We start from the raw sequence: 17,015 nt of genomic DNA on the forward strand, positions 1-17,015 counted from the left end.
TCGAGTCTTACTGCTCCTTTGCTTTTGGCTCCAGCTTTTCGTCGCTCTTCTTGATCAGATTCCAGAACTTCTTCAGCTTGGGCGTCTTCCTGAGCTCTTGCTCCAGACGAGACTAAGGGACACGTGCCAACGTGTGTTAAGTCACACTCTGGACCATCCCACCTGTACTTTCAGGAGTAAGCGGATGAATGCGTGACTAAGAAAGCATTAGTGAACGCGAAAACATCAGATTAGCGAACACCTCTATGTAAAGGCAGCTCTACCGTGCACAAAGGGGGCACTGGATATGGGCGGTTAATTGGTCAGGGCGGACACGCGGCGGTCGTATACGCGACGCTGTGCAGTAAAAATGAATAAGTAGAATCCTACGTTTGTACTAAATGTTTTCCGCGAGCTGTGGCCGTGTAAGCTCACCGGCAGCAGGCACACCCAGGTAGGCAGGGAGATGAGACGCTGCACCTGCTCGCGAATCACGTCCACCTCCTAGCCGGCCGCAACATCGAACAACGGCCACAGCAGCAGCAACAACAACAACAATCAGAATATTCATACTGGAGGAGGAATCCAATGAGCTATGAAGCTCTTTTTCAGAGATGTCCAGGAGGGGTGAGTAAGAACATTACAACAAACAGTACAAAAGCACAACAGTAGTGCAAAGTATAAGAAAGGTAAACAAATCACCCAAACACCAACACAACTAAACCATCCCCCATCCTACCAAGCAAAGCCCACTGAGGTATTAGCTTATTTTTCAGAAGCGACCCGGCCACAAACGATAGCTCAACAATGTGGCCCATCATTTGGACAACAGCAGCACGTGCAGACAGCAGCAGTGTTTTGTTATTCATGATTACGCTTGATCATAGGTCTTTCCCCTTTTTTCTGGCAGGTGTTAAGATGTTAAAACACCAAACTGAAACCTTTGATAAGTAATCGTGTCTGCATTAACCAGTGCTTGTGGTCAGAATGCAAACAAAAAAACATACTCTGATAATATATGTGTAGTGGTGATACGCGCTGGGTGTATATGTCGTGTGCCAGCGCGTATGTACGGGTGTGTGTGTGGTGACGCGCGCTGACGGGGAGGAGCAGGCGTCAGTGCGCGGGTGGGGGTAGTGCTGCTGATTGGCTGTGTGCCGGTGACGCGCCCAGAGGGAGTGATCGGGTAGCAGCGCGGTGTGATTGGTCGGGGAGTGGAAACACGCGCTGAGCGGAACCGGATCGTAGGGATAGCGCGTGGGGATTGGGTAACTGAGGAGCGGTGCCGACGTTGAGGTCCGCATCCGCTCCGTCTCCCGGGAAGAAGGGGTATATAAGGTGATGCACAGAGGAGCAGGGGGCAGAAGTGGAACCATCTAAGAATGAAGACGAAGGTGCAGAGATAGAGCCCGGAGAGGAGAGTAATGGAGAGGAGAGGAGAGTAATGGAGAGCAGCGAGAGAGAAAGGTCTACACGAGCTGAGTAATGTATAGTGTGTAGCCAGCGAGAGAGAAAGGTCTACACGAGCTGAGTAATGTATAGTGTGTAGCCAGCGAGAAAGAAAGGTCTACACGAGCTGAGTAATGTATAGTGTGTAGCCAGCGAGAGAGAGAAAGGTCTACACGAGCCGAGTATGCATACGGTGTAGCCAGCGAGAGAGAAAGGTCTACACGAGCCGAGTATGCATACGGTGTAGCCAGAGGGAGATGCAAAGTCTACACGAGGCGAGTGGAGAGTGTAGCAGAGGCGCAGAGTCTACACGAGGCGAGAGAGGAGTGTAGCCGAGGCGCGGAGTCTACACGAGGCACAGAGAGCCGGCAGCACAGAATCCAGAGTCAAGAGAAGCGCATTGTGAGAAGAGAGGCCACGCGTTGTATTGTTACGAGTCAAGATTTAATAAAAGAAGTGTGTTCCCGTCAAGGAGTTTCCTGCCGTCATTTTCCAATACTTCATCTGGCGTCAGAAGTGAAACGGGCTTCCAAGTATGGAGACGAGGAAGACCCGTAGGACCCACGGGATTGACCGCGAGGAAGACCTGGACGACTCGGGGCCGCTGGTGGCGGGGGGTGAGGAAGAGGACTTGCCCACGCTGCAGGGTCCGTCGACGGCGCCGGCCGAGCGACCGGGGACAGACGCCGGGCTTCGTGAGGCGCACTCCCGACTGGCGGAGCTGCTGCTCGCCGCCGCGTCCATCTTGGCGGAGATCAGCTCGTCGGGAGGAGCGGGGACGGTGGGGGACATTTTACAAGGTCGCCCCGCAGATTCCCGCCAAAACGAATGGGGGATTCCCGCCATTGCGCCTGGGCCTACTTTTGGCGGGAACGGCGAGCGCCACGTGGTGGTGGGTTCCCAAGCGCGCGCATCGACGTCATCAGCGCGCGAGGGGGTCCGCCATCTTACGTCTGCTGCTGGAGCCGCCATCTTAGACACCGACGGACAGGCGGAGAGGAACCACGAGGCGGATGACTTCATTTTTCAGCAGCGCCTGCCCACGTTGTCAGCCTTCAAGGCGGAAGGCGGAGACTGGGGCCAATTTCAGCGAAGGTTTTTGGCCCATCAAGAGATGTCAGCGTGGTCCGATGCTACGGCGCTGCGGGCATTGCCCGCCATGCTGGACGACGATGCGCTCGCGGCCTTCAGGGCTACACGGAAGTCGGACCGCTCCACGCTGAAGGATGCGCTGGGGTTGTTGGCCAGGGTCTACGGGCCTCCCTCTACGTGCCGCCATCAGTTCTACGCAAGACGGAAAGCGGCCACGGAGACCGCGCTGGCCTATCGCACGGCGTTGCTGGCTCTTGCTGATGCTGCGTTCCCTCGGATGGACGAGGAGGGCCAAGACGCGATGGTTTTGGAGCAGCTGCTCAAGTTGGCGCAGGACCTGGGGGTCCCTATCAACACAGCTGACGAGATTGATATTTCTTCTTTGAGAGTCGCCACGAGTATTCAAGCGCACGAGGCCCTACAACGGAAGCAAGGCGTTGGTTGCAACGCTGCTGTCGTCGCAGCCCCGGGTTTGGGGGTCGCCGAACCCCAAGTCGTCAGCCCACGAGAGGAGGCGTTCGCCACGGGACGACCAGGGGACTGGAGGCCGGGGGCCCGGTCGCCTCTGCGATCGGGCCGAAAGTCGGAGCAACCAAGATCTACTCCGACCCTCGTCACGTGCTATAACTGCGGCCTCCGGGGCCACGTGGCGTCCGGGTGCCGCGCTCCGCGGCAGCGCGCCATGGGAGCTCGGCTGGACGACGACCGAGAGCCCAAGTCATCTCTACAATCCCCGGCAAGTCGCGGCACCTCACACGCTCGGCCTGTTTATTCGGCACACATGGGACGCCGCGTTGCGGCGGAGGAGGGCCGGTTAAGGTTCGGGGATTCGGTTCGGCGAGGGGGGTTCGGCCGGGACCAGGGAGACATTGAATGGGCGGAATTGGGGCATAGAATTGTGGCTGCTTCGGCGGGTTCGTCCGTTGTTACGGGATCTATTGATGGGGTTGAGATTAGGGTGTTAGTGGACACGGGGGCATCGGCAACTATTATATCGGACCTCATTTATAATATTCTTCCGGTCCAATGTCGTCCGCTGCTTCCAGTGGATGTGCCATTTTACGCCGCTAATGGGGGATCGTTGGGCATTATCGGTCAGGTTAGGGCGTCCATTTGCATTGGAGATATCAAATTGTCGGGACCCGTTTTCGTTTCGTCTTCTTTGGCAGTTCCGTGTCTTTTGGGCACTGACTTTTTGGCTAAAATGCCCATTAAAATTCTTATCGATCAACGATGCATTGAACTGCCATCGGGTCGCCGGATTTCATTTTTGACGGGCCCTACTGACATTCGGACGGCGTGCGCTACGATACAAGCGGTGGCGACGCAGACAGTGCAAGTGCCCCCGGGTTCACAGATGTTGATTCCCCTCCGGTTGCGGAAACCATGGGTGAGGGAGGCTTCGGGACAGAGTATGCTTTTGGGTCCTTCTAACAAGGCTGTCGGGGGTCTTGATTTATCGGTGGCTCACACTTTGGTGCGGGCTGACAGGGATCCGTTTGTGATGGTTTTGAACGCGGGGTCGCGACCAGCTGTCATTCCGCAGGGCACCGTGCTGGCTCACGCGGCGCAGGTCCCTGGGGATGATGGGTTGGTTGCGCAGGTGGGCTCGAGCCCCGCGCGGAACGTTGAGCCAAGGGAAGACCTTGAGTGGGTCCATTCGTTATGTGCCGCCTCGGACGATTTGTCGGCGGCGCAGTTGGGTGCGCTGCGCGAGTTGCTCATTGAATTCTCTGATGTATTCAGTAAACATAAGTATGACATTGGGTGCACGGATTTGTTGCACCATCACATTGAAACGGGCGATGCGGCGCCGGTCAGGCTAAATCCCTTCCGACTGAGTCCCGTGGAGAAGGAACATGTTCAGTCGGCTGTTAACGATATGCTAGAAGCCGATATTATTTCGCCCTCCTCTAGCCCGTGGGGAGCGTCTATTGTGCTGGTTAAGAAGCAGGACGGGTCCCTGCGATTCTGCGTTGATTTCCGTCGCCTGAATAAGATCTCTGTGGCTGACGCGTATCCGCTCCCCAGGATGGATGAGTCCCTCGATGCATTGTCTGGTGCGCGATATTTTTCGACTCTTGATTTGTTATCGGGGTTTTGGCAGTTGCCGCTCGACGAAGAGTCGAAACCTAAGACAGCATTTCGGACTCCAGGGGGGCTGTTCCAGTTTAACCGGTTACCCATGGGACTTCACTCCTCTCCAGCGACGTTTCAGCGCCTTATGGAGCTGGTTTTGTCGGGCTTGCAGTGGGATACATGCTTGATTTATATGGACGATGTCATTGTTTTCAGTAAAACGTTTGAGGAACACCTCCGGCGATTGAGAGGGGTGTTCTTGCGAATGCGATCGGCTAAGTTGAAATTTAAACCGGCCAAATGTCACCTCCTTCGTAGGTCCGTTAGATACTTGGGTCACATTGTCGATTCTTCGGGGATCTCCACCGATCCCGCGAAGACGGATTGTGTCGGTTCGTGGCCGACACCTACGTCCGTTTCTGACGTGCGTAGTTTCATCGGGTTTGCTTCTTATTATCGGCGGTTCGTTGAGCACTTCGCCACTATTGCAAAACCCTTGCACGCTCTAACGGCGAAGGGAGTGAAGTTCAAATGGGGACCGGAGGAGGAGGCCGCGTTTCGCTCCCTCCGGGACGCCTTGGTGGGTGCCCCACCCTTGTGTTATCCCGATTTTGCCAGCCCCTTTTTGCTGGACACGGATGCTAGCAACACGGGCATTGGGGGGGTGCTATCCCAAGTCGTTGGGGGTGTCGAAAGAGTTGTCGCCTACGGTAGTAGGGTGTTGTCTCCGGCGGAGCAGCGCTACTGTGTCACCCGTCGCGAGCTGCTTGCCATTGTTTTTTTTGTGCAGCAGTTTAGGCCATATCTTTATGGTCGTCACTTTACAGTCCGAACGGACCACGCGGCGCTACAGTATTCATTGAGGGTCGCCCAGCCCTCGGGCCAGTTGTCGCGTTGGTTGGAAGTCCTCCAGGACTATCAGTTTACGACTACGTACCGTAAGGGGTTGCGACACACGAATGCCGATTGCTTGTCGCGGTTGTTGCCTTGTGATGAATGCGCGTGTTTGTCGGGATCGACGCGCTGTAAACCGACGCTTGCGGGGGAGATGGGGGCACTGGCTGCGACAGCGGGCGCACCGATCGGGGATGATTCCACTGCCTCTCAGGGTCGGGACTCGCTGCTCTCGCTGTCGCTCAGCGAATGGGGCCGCCTCCAGATGGCGGACAGCTCGCTGCTAGCATTGCGCCGCAAGGTTGGGGGTCCCGAGGGGGACCAGGAGCGTACCGCCTCCTATGTACTTGAGCGGGGCGTGTTATTGAAATGGGACAGTTTGTCCCGGCGGAACGCACTCGTGGTGCCTTCCGCTGTGAGGGGGAGGGTTGTCTTGGCGGCACACGAACGCCTCTTGCACTTGGGGGTTAACAAGACGCTTGCCCTGCTTCAGCGTGACTATTACTGGCCGGGAATGGGAAGTGATGTGGTGCATATTCTGAAGGGGTGCGTTGAGTGCGCCAGGCGTAAACCACCGGCCGTGGCAGCTAATCCACCGCTGCAATCTATTCAGGTCTCGCGTACCAACGAGCTCGTTGCACTCGATATTTTGGGGCCCTTCCCAGTCACGCCGAGAGGGAATAAATATTTGTTAGTGGGGGTCGAATACTTTACCCGATGGCCTATGGCGTGGCCTCTCGCTAACCAGTCGGCAGCGGCTGTGACGGATGCCTTCGTCCAGGGCTATGTCCTGGACAAGGGGGCTCCCGAACGCCTGCTGACCGACCAAGGTAAAAATTTTTCGAGTAAATTGTTGCAAGAGGTGTGCGATCTGTTGGGTACCAAGAAGGTGCGTACCTCCCCGTACCACCCGCAGACTGACGGGATGGTGGAGAGACTCCACAAAACCTTGACTTCCATGCTGTGCCAGCAGGTGTGCGAGGCACATGTAGATTGGGACCTGCAGGTCCCGGGAGTCCTTGCCGCGTATAGAATGGCCCCCCATGCAGCTACGGGGTTTTCCCCATTCTATTTGATGTACGGTCGGGAAGCTGACCCGCCAATAGAAACGCAACTTGGCCTGTCCGCTCCACGAACTAATTCTAATTTGGCAGAACATATTAAGTTTAATATTCACAAGCTGACAGAGGCAAGGGAGGCCGCGCGGCTTAATTCGCGGGCTCGGCAAATTGCTAATGAACGGTTGCGGGCACGGAAGGTGTCCATGCACGAATGGAAACCAGGTGACAGGGCCTGGCTGCATTGCCCTCAGGCACCCTTGGCTACGTCGCCTAAATTGTTGAGACCGTGGAGGGGACCCGTGGAGGTCGTGCGCGTTGCACGGCCCCAGTGCGTTCAGATAAAGTGGGGAAAGCGCCGGTGGTACGTTCACCCCTCCCGACTGAAACCGTTCTCGCCTCCATATGGCCTCCCCTTGTGTCGTGATGGCCGGGCGTGTGACGTGACCGGCGACCCCGAGGGGGAAATGTCTCTGCCTGATCCACACGTATTTTCGCCTGATCTGCTCCCAGGTGTCTCGGAACTGACAGCTGCCGATCACCGGCGGCCGGATCTCCGCGGCGGGGCCGGCCCTTTCAGGCCCGTTCCGCGCCGTCTGGAGCAGCCGGAACCGCCGGACGGTCGTCAGTGTCCCGCCCCATACGATGGACCAGCCAGACGGACTCGCGCCAGGTCGTGCTACTTTGCATGACCTGCCTCGTGAGGAGTCGGGGCAGTTGGAGCGCCTCGTCACTGCGTGTAGTCGCAGGGACGTGGGGCGCGTTCGTTTCGAATTTGCTCGTATCGTGTTATTGTTGACTTTTCGGGTTCATTGTCAATCTGTACATAGTTATTCTTGTTGTTGTTGTTGTTGTGTTATGTTACGGGGCACACTCGGGGGGTTACGGGGTTTTTTTTGTTGGTTGTCGTTTTATCGTCGCGGTTGGTTGTTGTTAGCAGCCGGGCCGGCTGCGAGCTATGTGGGAGGGGGTGATGTAGTGGTGATACGCGCTGGGTGTATATGTCGTGTGCCAGCGCGTATGTACGGGTGTGTGTGTGGTGACGCGCGCTGACGGGGAGGAGCAGGCGTCAGTGCGCGGGTGGGGGTAGTGCTGCTGATTGGCTGTGTGCCGGTGACGCGCCCAGAGGGAGTGATCGGGTAGCAGCGCGGTGTGATTGGTCGGGGAGTGGAAACACGCGCTGAGCGGAACCGGATCGTAGGGATAGCGCGTGGGGATTGGGTAACTGAGGAGCGGTGCCGACGTTGAGGTCCGCATCCGCTCCGTCTCCCGGGAAGAAGGGGTATATAAGGTGATGCACAGAGGAGCAGGGGGCAGAAGTGGAACCATCTAAGAATGAAGACGAAGGTGCAGAGATAGAGCCCGGAGAGGAGAGTAATGGAGAGGAGAGGAGAGTAATGGAGAGCAGCGAGAGAGAAAGGTCTACACGAGCTGAGTAATGTATAGTGTGTAGCCAGCGAGAGAGAAAGGTCTACACGAGCTGAGTAATGTATAGTGTGTAGCCAGCGAGAAAGAAAGGTCTACACGAGCTGAGTAATGTATAGTGTGTAGCCAGCGAGAGAGAGAAAGGTCTACACGAGCCGAGTATGCATACGGTGTAGCCAGCGAGAGAGAAAGGTCTACACGAGCCGAGTATGCATACGGTGTAGCCAGAGGGAGATGCAAAGTCTACACGAGGCGAGTGGAGAGTGTAGCAGAGGCGCAGAGTCTACACGAGGCGAGAGAGGAGTGTAGCCGAGGCGCGGAGTCTACACGAGGCACAGAGAGCCGGCAGCACAGAATCCAGAGTCAAGAGAAGCGCATTGTGAGAAGAGAGGCCACGCGTTGTATTGTTACGAGTCAAGATTTAATAAAAGAAGTGTGTTCCCGTCAAGGAGTTTCCTGCCGTCATTTTCCAATACTTCATATGTATTGTCCTTGAAACTGATTGGTCCACACCAGAGGCAGCTTTCTTTTGAGCCTCATCTCAAAAGAAAGCAATAATGTGCGGTGTGACAGTTTGCGATGCAGGATGCTAAATTCCCATGTACGGAATTCCTCGTCTAACACGGTAGACGCGTTCCTGAAAAGTACCGCGTTAAGTGAGGAGATAAAGAACTAAGATGAGGGTCTGCGGCATACCGTATCATTCTATGCGTATACCTAGAATTCCCAAAGCGCTCAGCCACGGAGCTCAAGAAAGTTGTTTGTCGTCGACCGCTCATAAATCGTGTTGTAACGGTCTGCGTTAAAACGGGTGCGTTTTTGCCAGCAGAATTGTCCTATAGTGAAAACGTGCGGTGTTAAAACCTTTTAAGCGAGGACTTACTATCCACATTTTTTTTACAATTTTAATTTTACCAGGTAAGGCCCACTGAGCTATATAGCTCTTTTTCAGAAGCGAACTGGCCACAAATGATAGCTCAACGAAGCGGCTTATCATGTGGAAATGTATAGCAGCCAAATAATCAAAAGCATTGATTCTAAATGTGGAGGGAAAAACCGGAGGACCCAGAGAAAAATCGACACGTCCATGGGGAGAGAGACACGCAAACTCCAAATATACAGCGGACGTCAGGGTTGGGATGGAACCCACAACCTCTTGTATACCAGGTGAGGTATTTAACATCTCACCACCGTGGCTCCCCTTGCTATAATGCACAACCCAACTGTCTTCTGACACTCAGTGGATCGTTAACAAGAACCCAAATTGTCAACCGGCGCGTAAACGTGTTGGTGCGAGATAGAACCCAGCGGGAGGGTGCCGTCTTGTTAGCCTAAAGGTAAACCTAACATATAATTTATATATATATATAAAAACTAAAAAAATCATGAGCAGCATTGCGGAGAATATAAGTAACAAATTAAATAAGCAGATAATACGTTACCTTCCGATATCTGTACCTCAAACATAAATAAAAGTATTTGCTACGCGTCCCAACGGCCACACGACCCGCTGAGACTGATTTTGTTTTAGCAGCATTACTTTAATAACAGCAAACTCTGGACCGGTTTGAAATTCCTTGTCTAAACATCTGTCGGGCTTGGTTAAACCAGGCGGTGATCTGTCAGATGTTTATAGGCAATGACCTTCTTTCACATGATTCGACGGCACATTGTGAGCATAAACTTTATATATTTGGGCCGCTGGCTGAGCAGGCCCCCCTCGTTATTACTTGCGGGTGTGTATTAACCAAACACAAATACACATCGCCTAATTCAAAGTGGACGTTAAAGACCCCCTCGACGTTACTTGAAACGAGTGGGTTATCGCGTGACACGTGTAATGGTCCAGATTTGCCAATTTTTTTTAAATACCGGCAAACCATTCAATCGGGATTCCTACGCGCCAATGCTGCTCCCGACTGTCAGACTATATAGGACTGTGAAATAAAGTGCCGTCTTGACAACTACACTCCATAACAATGGCACAAATATGTGGGCACCACGGTGGCGAGATGTTAACGACCTCGCCTGGTATACAGGAGGTCGCGGGTTCGATCCTGACCCTGATGCCTGCTGCATATTTGGAGTTTGCATGTTCTCCCCGTGGTCGCGTGGATTTTTCTCCGGGTCCTTCTCTTTTTTAGCTTCATACATTTAAGAGTATTTGGCTGCTATAAATTTCCACATGCTAAGCCACTTCTCGTTGGGCTATCATTTGCGATGGCCAGGACGCTTCTGAAAAAGAGCTACACAGCTCAGTGGGCCTTATTTGATCAAATAAAAAACAGTTTAGTATAGTTTAGTTATAATAGCAAATGGACTAAATGATTATTAAATCAACCACTGTGCAGTGCTGCTCCGATGCCGCATGGCTCACCAGGCTGTTGAAGCAGTGGTCGAGGAAGACGAGCAGCAGCGTCTGCTCCCGCAGTGTCACCGCCGAGCCCTCCTCCGACAGCGAGGTGGCCAGCACGCGCTGGAAGAACGCTGGCACGTGCTGCGGGCGCAACTTGAAGGCCTGTGCGTGGCGTGCGTGCGTGCGTGCGTGCGCGTGTGGCATGGGAGAGCAGAACGTGTTCTGGGTTGTTTCAATGTTTTTTCCTTTCCGGTCCCACCTCCCCACCTGCGCTCGCTCGGTCTCTGATATTTGTGAGCCAACGCAACTGCGATGAATGGTGGAGGAATGCATAATCATCATCATGCATCATCAAATTCACGTACTACTTCTCATCAACTCATCTGGAAACTACTAGTCTGCTGTACAAATAGTTAATTCATTGAGAATAGGTTTTCCCCTTTTTTTCTGGCAACAAAACAGGTGTTAAGATGTTAAAACACCAAACTGAAACCTTTGACAAGGAATCATGTCTGCATTAACCCCAATACATGTGGTCAGAATGCAATAAAAAAACATACTCTTATAGTATATGCATTGCCTTTGAAACTGATTGGTCCACAACAGAGACAGCTTTCTTTGGAACCTAGTCTCAAAAGGTTTTAGACCAGAGGATGCCAAAAGGTATACAGCACAAAGACAAACACCAGAGTAATGAGAGCTCGGGTTTGAGCAGCTACATCATGGGACCTCCTTTGACAGTACCGAAATATGAAAATAGGTTTTCCCCTTTTTTCTGGCAACAAAACAGGTGTTAAGATGTTAAAACACCAAACTGAAACTGTTTACAAGGAATCATGTCTGCATTAACCACACATACTTGTAGTAAACATGCAAACAAAAAACATATTCTGACACGATTCCTTGTAAAAGGTTTCAGTTTGGTGTTTTAACATCTTAACACCTGCATCAGAGAGCCTCGAGACTTGCCTCCCACGCCGACACGTTCTCGCGAAACTTCTCGTTGAGCATGCAGCAGATGGACAGCAGGTGCGCCTTGCTGCTCGTCTGCGCCGTGTAGTTTGGCCACAGATAGTTCTCCAGGTACTGGCTGCCAATCCGACACGGGGGCGAGACGAAAGGTGAGCACGGGTAAGACGGTCTCTCGCGGCTTCCGGGCCACTGCGTGCATGCAGGAGCTGAGCCCACCCGTTACAAACGAGGTACTGTGATGTGGTCGGGTGGATCGGTCTTATAGGGATTGGGCAAATAGGGGTCAGGATTATCATCAGCCTCTCGATTTGTTCACCAACGCACAATGAGAAAGAAGGGCTTGTGTTCATAAAAGTGTGCTTTTGTTTGCAGGACAGAATTTGATGTTGGATGTCATAAAATAACGTCAATGATTTCGTTGATGGCTTCTTTCATGGCAGGCGCAAAAATGAGAGATTCCACATTCAACATCACTAATGCACCATTTTTAGTCAACAGAAAAAAACTGACTAAAAATTGTTATTTGTAAAAAAAAATACGAGTTTCTTTTTACTTAAAACTGAACAAACGTCTCAATCTGCAAATATACACCGTAGTTGGTCACTGACATTCATATACAAATAAATACTTCAGATATTCTCACCTGAACTCCAAGAGCATGATTTTTCTGATGGCAAACCTGAAAGAGAACACAAAAAATACAGCGACCCATTTACAGCAACCATTACTGCTCAGCGTTGAGCCAAACAACTCAGATGGCTGCACCGTCTACATGCAAGGATTTACACGGTGCCTGCACTTGCAAATTTACAGCGGGCTTTCTTCTCCCGGGAACAAAGGATCTGTCTGCACTCACATCTGTCGGTGGCCGAGGCAATGGCAAACATTCCAAGTTCCCGTGGCAGGAGCCAGTATTTCCAAACGATGACTACTGTTGACTTTCTGTGAAGTGGTACAGGCAGTCTTCAACTTACGAACAGTTCCTACTTACGAACAGGTCTCAGGAACGGAACCCGTTTGTAATTTGGGGACTGCTCGTAGTGGGGAGCGGTAGCGCAGCGGTCAGCACGCTGCATTACGAACCTGGTGACTCGAGTTTGAATCCCACTCACAGTCAACACCAGTGACGATTATTTGAACCAGTCCTGGGCCTTCCCTAGGTCGACTCAGCCTCATATGAGTACCTGGTGCGGGCGTGGTGCTGGCCACCCACCCACTCGTGTGCCGTGCCGGCCTTCATAGGTGCTCGCGAACAGGCCTTGTCCCAACAGTCTGTTAAGGCTATATGGGGGGTCTTTGTATTTTTTCTTGATATATCGACCTCAAGCGCATGGTAGGCTGAATTAACTGAATGAGCTGATTGTCCGAATGAACTCACAAAGTGATTGCGAGTTGGGCATTCAAACCACAGCGATACCTTGTCATATTAAGTAACACGACAGAGCAAAAATTAATTCAACTGGGAGAGAATATAGGTGTGATATTAATTTTAACGGAGGCAAAAGAAAAGTATTCCTTTATTCATTTTATGTAAATTGTATTCCACCACACATGTTTAGCGTATGAATGGTATCAGTGCCTTAATCAACATTTCCGGAACCTCCGATTAGCATGATTGGCTACGTACAACATCATTCACCTTCCCTTTAACTCCAATTTTCAATTATTTACCTGGTTAAAAGCCCAAACATTTCACAATTTAGTTGCTGGACCAACGTGAGCAAAACCAAACAGTGCAGTGTACACTTACTTTGTCTTTAACATTTCTCTCTCATATATGTCTTCGATCACCTGTTAAAAAGATAACAATGAAAAAAGTAAAAAAATGTGGACAGTATTACACGGCAAGTTTAAGTATGGAAATGATGTTCAGTGGCTCACAACAGAGTAGTGGCCATCTGAATATGGAACTCAGTGGCCACTCAAAATAAGGCCTTGCATTAAAGTTCAAAGTACAATATGCCTCTACTATATTTATAACATCAACCATGTGCATACATATTTTTTCTAAATACATTTTCCAATGTCAATGAAGTCAATTCGGTCGGAGTCATTCTGGCTGGTTAATAAAAATCTAAATATTCGCCTCTGATATAAAAAATTATTGTCACGGAGCATAAAAATCTATTTCAGTGGATGTAACAAACCATTACATCCTGGCTGGTTAGGATTCGGGTTAACAATGGGATGAGGATATTATTCTGTCAAAAGGCATTTCCCATCCTATGCAGTAGTGCGAGTCTCATTTAATGTTCCAATCCTGTTTACCTTTGGGTTGAAGGGTAATTTCTTCTTTATGTGTGGTGCCCAGTACTGGTTTGAGAGCTACAGGCATACAACAGAGGGGACACAGTTAAATCATTTCAACCGCTCATCTTTCAGCATTTACATCTTCTTTTAGAAGTAGGTGGAGAAGATGAGTCTTAAGCCTGGACATGATACACAAGGAGCCGTTAGTGCAGGCAGCAAGGGGTGAGATTTTTAGCAGAAGAGGACGATTTTTAGAACTGGGAAGATGGATGAATAGGCCAAATAATGCAAATGACTATTGCATACCTGTCAACCCATAAGGTTACCCGTATTCTTGTATAGGGAAATTTAGTTTCCAGGTCCACACGGCGTACAGCCGTTTCAATACGGGCATTTCTTTGCATGTCTATTTCATCCTTATGGCGGTACCCCGGGGTACCAAATAATACAAAACGCAGCGAGGACGATTGCGCTAAAACCCTGAACGTTCGTATGCACCATAGTGCATCGTGTACAGCTCGTCAAGACAAGTCGATTGCCGCATCCCCGACCATCAACAGACTAAAAATGACTGCATCACGGACATTATGCGAGAGCCAGGGTACTTTGGTACCCCAGGGTACTACCATGGTACCCCGGGGTACTACCATGGTACCCCGGGGTACTGCCATAAGGTTAATTTGTTTGTTTCTCCCTTGTGATGGGACTGTGTAGGATGAATGTTGAGATTTATAAGGTCACGGAGTGACCAATAAGGTCTGAATTGGCCTGTAATAAGGTAGGCACTGATAAGGGGTTGACAGGTATGCAGTATTGTTTGTGGTCGATTGCTAAGACCCCTTTAAAAATGAGAGTAGCCCAACGTCCTGCTTCACGAAGGCAGGAAACCCCTACAAGCTACGGCACGGCGTGTTATTACCAATAATCACGGATGACCTCACCGTGCCTTGCCCATTACCTTCCGTCCAGTAGCATGCGTGGGAACAGAGGTTCCCAGGTGTGATTTTTTTTCACTAACTATTTTCGTATTATCCGATTAGTCGAAAAACCAAACCAATAATCGTTGCAATAATCGATTACTAAAATGATTGGGTTGACCAGCTCGAGTGCCCTCCTATCAGGCAAGAGTTGCAGTGGGGTTATTTCGCATTCCAGTCTATTCTCCTGTAACGCGGTAGTAGTTGCGTTCCTTAAGAACACGGCGTTGTGGACAAATCGCATTGTAATAAATAATATAGGGGTAAAGCACAGTCCGCGATAACACATAAGGTGCGTACGCAGGCTGAACAAAGACTGAGGCGCGTAGGTATCATCTAAAAGCATCCAGCAGCATCCCGTCTTGTGTGATGCTACGCCGAGGCCGCTGTACGATTGCTTATTCCTACTCGCGGGAAGTAGTTCCGTTCACTCGATTGCGTTATATACCCAATTCGCATCCACGTTATGAAAAAAATGTGTCCCTCATACGTTCATCCAATTCGCGTTATGAAAACTACATGCACCTAAAGGAAATCCATGCAAACTGGACAATGAATCGGCCTGACATACCTGGGTGATGTACTCCGCATTGATCTGCGCCACCGTTGGCGCAAGCGCCTTCTTTGGTGCCACGACTTGCGTGGCCATGGCAGTTGTGGGGCGTTCAGGGAAACTTGAAATCCTCCAAGTCAAAAACAATCTGGAATAACATGATAAAAAAAGCAGAGAAAATTATCTCAGAAACTTCAGATCCTCACCAATATCCATTCCCTGTAACTCGAGGTCTCTCTTCACTGCGGACGGCAATGTGCAGCTGTCAATAACTATTTTACTCATCTGCTTCCTGTCACTTGGTGAGTATTCCTGCTGCTCCTGGTTGCCAATAAGTTTGTTCAACGCCTGCTGTGCAAACCATTTAGTTATTAATATATTCACGACGCAAATCAATATTGAGCCATTATATAACTTTGCGTACAACTTGGACCCACATCGTGAGCTCGGCAGTTCACCAGCACCGACTGAAGCAAGCCCGATTGCTGATGAGACACCGCATGTCGAAACCGGTCCAGAATTTGCTCGTCCTAAAACAACGCTCCAGACACTGCGGACTCGCATGCCGGCTGATGTGTTGTGTAAGAAATACTTTACTTGTGTATGCAGCAGAGAGACGGATGTGTGGCAACAATCTACTTCAACCACGAGATATTCAAACCTGAAAACTCTTAAACTATTTGTTTTATTTCACCAGGTAAGGCCCTACTGAGTATATCCATCACAGCAAACGCCGTGGTGCTATAGGGAGTTAGGGGCGATCCATTTAGTGCGTACGCATGGAGGGGGTAACCCAAATGCGTGCACGTGCGTATGGGGGGTCTACTGATAATAATGTGTCTACATTGGCCTTCAAATGAGCCACAGTTCAGTGTCTTCAGCTGTCAGACAACAAGTCCTACAGGGAGCGGTGGGACTGTGGGAGAGGCGTCACTTCGTGTGCCACCGTGCCCCCCTGACTGCAGCTATCACGCAGCTCAGCAACATCAGTGGACAAGGTAGGCGACTTAATTATTTAATGCAGGCGGCAGTGCACTATCTGTTTGCTGAAACACGTTAATATTATTATCCATGATAGTTTCTGCGTGGATTAAATATCGGCCGTTCTATAGGATTCGTGGGGGGGGGGGGGGGAGTGGTACAAAGTCCGCGCGCGTACAGGGAGGAGGGGAGAGGGATCAAGTTGACAGATTTCTGCGTGCACGGACTAAATGAATGTCCCCTTATCGCGAACGCCGCGCTGTTGTCGCGATACGCTACGTCGCATGGCGAGGCCTAGCCCACACAACACTCAACAAGCTCCACGAGTTCACACTCGCACGCACTTACACAGAGCGTCCGGTCGGCAGGAACCTTTCAAACGCAAGCCATGGCGATTGTTTTTCTTTCTAATTCTTCACACGAATATACAACGACGACAACAACAAATCAAGAGATACTCTTAAAGTTTAAACCGCGTCGGAAGTTCACGCGCAAAAAAAAACACCACGGGAGTTTAACGAGGCCCCCCCTGTCCAAGAAGACCGCGCGTGATTCGAGCGACGCCTCAGCCAATCGAAGCGCGCGATTCGAGCGACGCCTCAGCCAATCGGAGCGCGCGATACTCAGCACGGCGGCGCGCACGTGGACCGCACGTGGAAGCGGTGGGGAGCGGTGGTGCAGCGGTTAGCGCGCTGCGCTACGAACCTGTTGAACCGAGTTCGATTCCCGCTCACGGCCAGCCAACAACACCGGTGACGATTATCTGAACCTGCCCTAGGCATTTCCTAGGTCGACTCAGCCTCAAATGAGTACCTGGTGCGGTGGTAAAAACATTGCCACTGGGGAGACAAAGGCGGCCGGGCGTGGTGGTGGTCACCCACCACCCTTGTGTGTCGTGCCGGCCTTCATAGTTGCTCGCGATCTGCACTTTCACCAACAGTCTGTCAAGA

At 51.2% G+C, this 17,015-nt stretch overlaps 1 protein-coding gene across 2 annotated transcripts in view; it reads right to left on the reverse strand.

The window, feature by feature from the left end:
- The window catches only part of AQR (aquarius intron-binding spliceosomal factor), a 44,088-nt gene extending 27,492 nt beyond the window's left edge, over window positions 1–16,596 (reverse strand). The window contains exons 1-9 of one of the 2 annotated variants that reach the window (XM_078870586.1): window positions 16,414–16,596; window positions 15,103–15,232; window positions 13,573–13,629; window positions 13,055–13,095; window positions 11,948–11,983; window positions 11,302–11,422; window positions 10,354–10,494; window positions 415–483; window positions 12–112 (exon numbers count right to left, since the gene is read on the reverse strand). In XM_078870586.1, the coding sequence (XP_078726712.1) occupies window positions 12–112; window positions 415–483; window positions 10,354–10,494; window positions 11,302–11,422; window positions 11,948–11,983; window positions 13,055–13,095; window positions 13,573–13,629; window positions 15,103–15,180 (644 nt within the window). In that variant the 5' untranslated portion in view covers window positions 15,181–15,232; window positions 16,414–16,596. Of the gene's footprint in view, window positions 1–11; window positions 113–414; window positions 484–10,353; window positions 10,495–11,301; window positions 11,423–11,947; window positions 11,984–13,052; window positions 13,096–13,572; window positions 13,630–15,102; window positions 15,233–16,413 lie in introns of those variants that run through there. The other variant, XM_078870587.1, reaches the window with a different exon arrangement.
- Between the last annotated feature and the right edge of the window lie 419 nt (window positions 16,597–17,015).

Source organism: Lampetra fluviatilis, chromosome 30, assembly GCF_964198595.1.
Source record: "Lampetra fluviatilis chromosome 30, kcLamFluv1.1, whole genome shotgun sequence".
Taxonomy (NCBI): Eukaryota; Metazoa; Chordata; class Hyperoartia; order Petromyzontiformes; family Petromyzontidae; genus Lampetra; species Lampetra fluviatilis.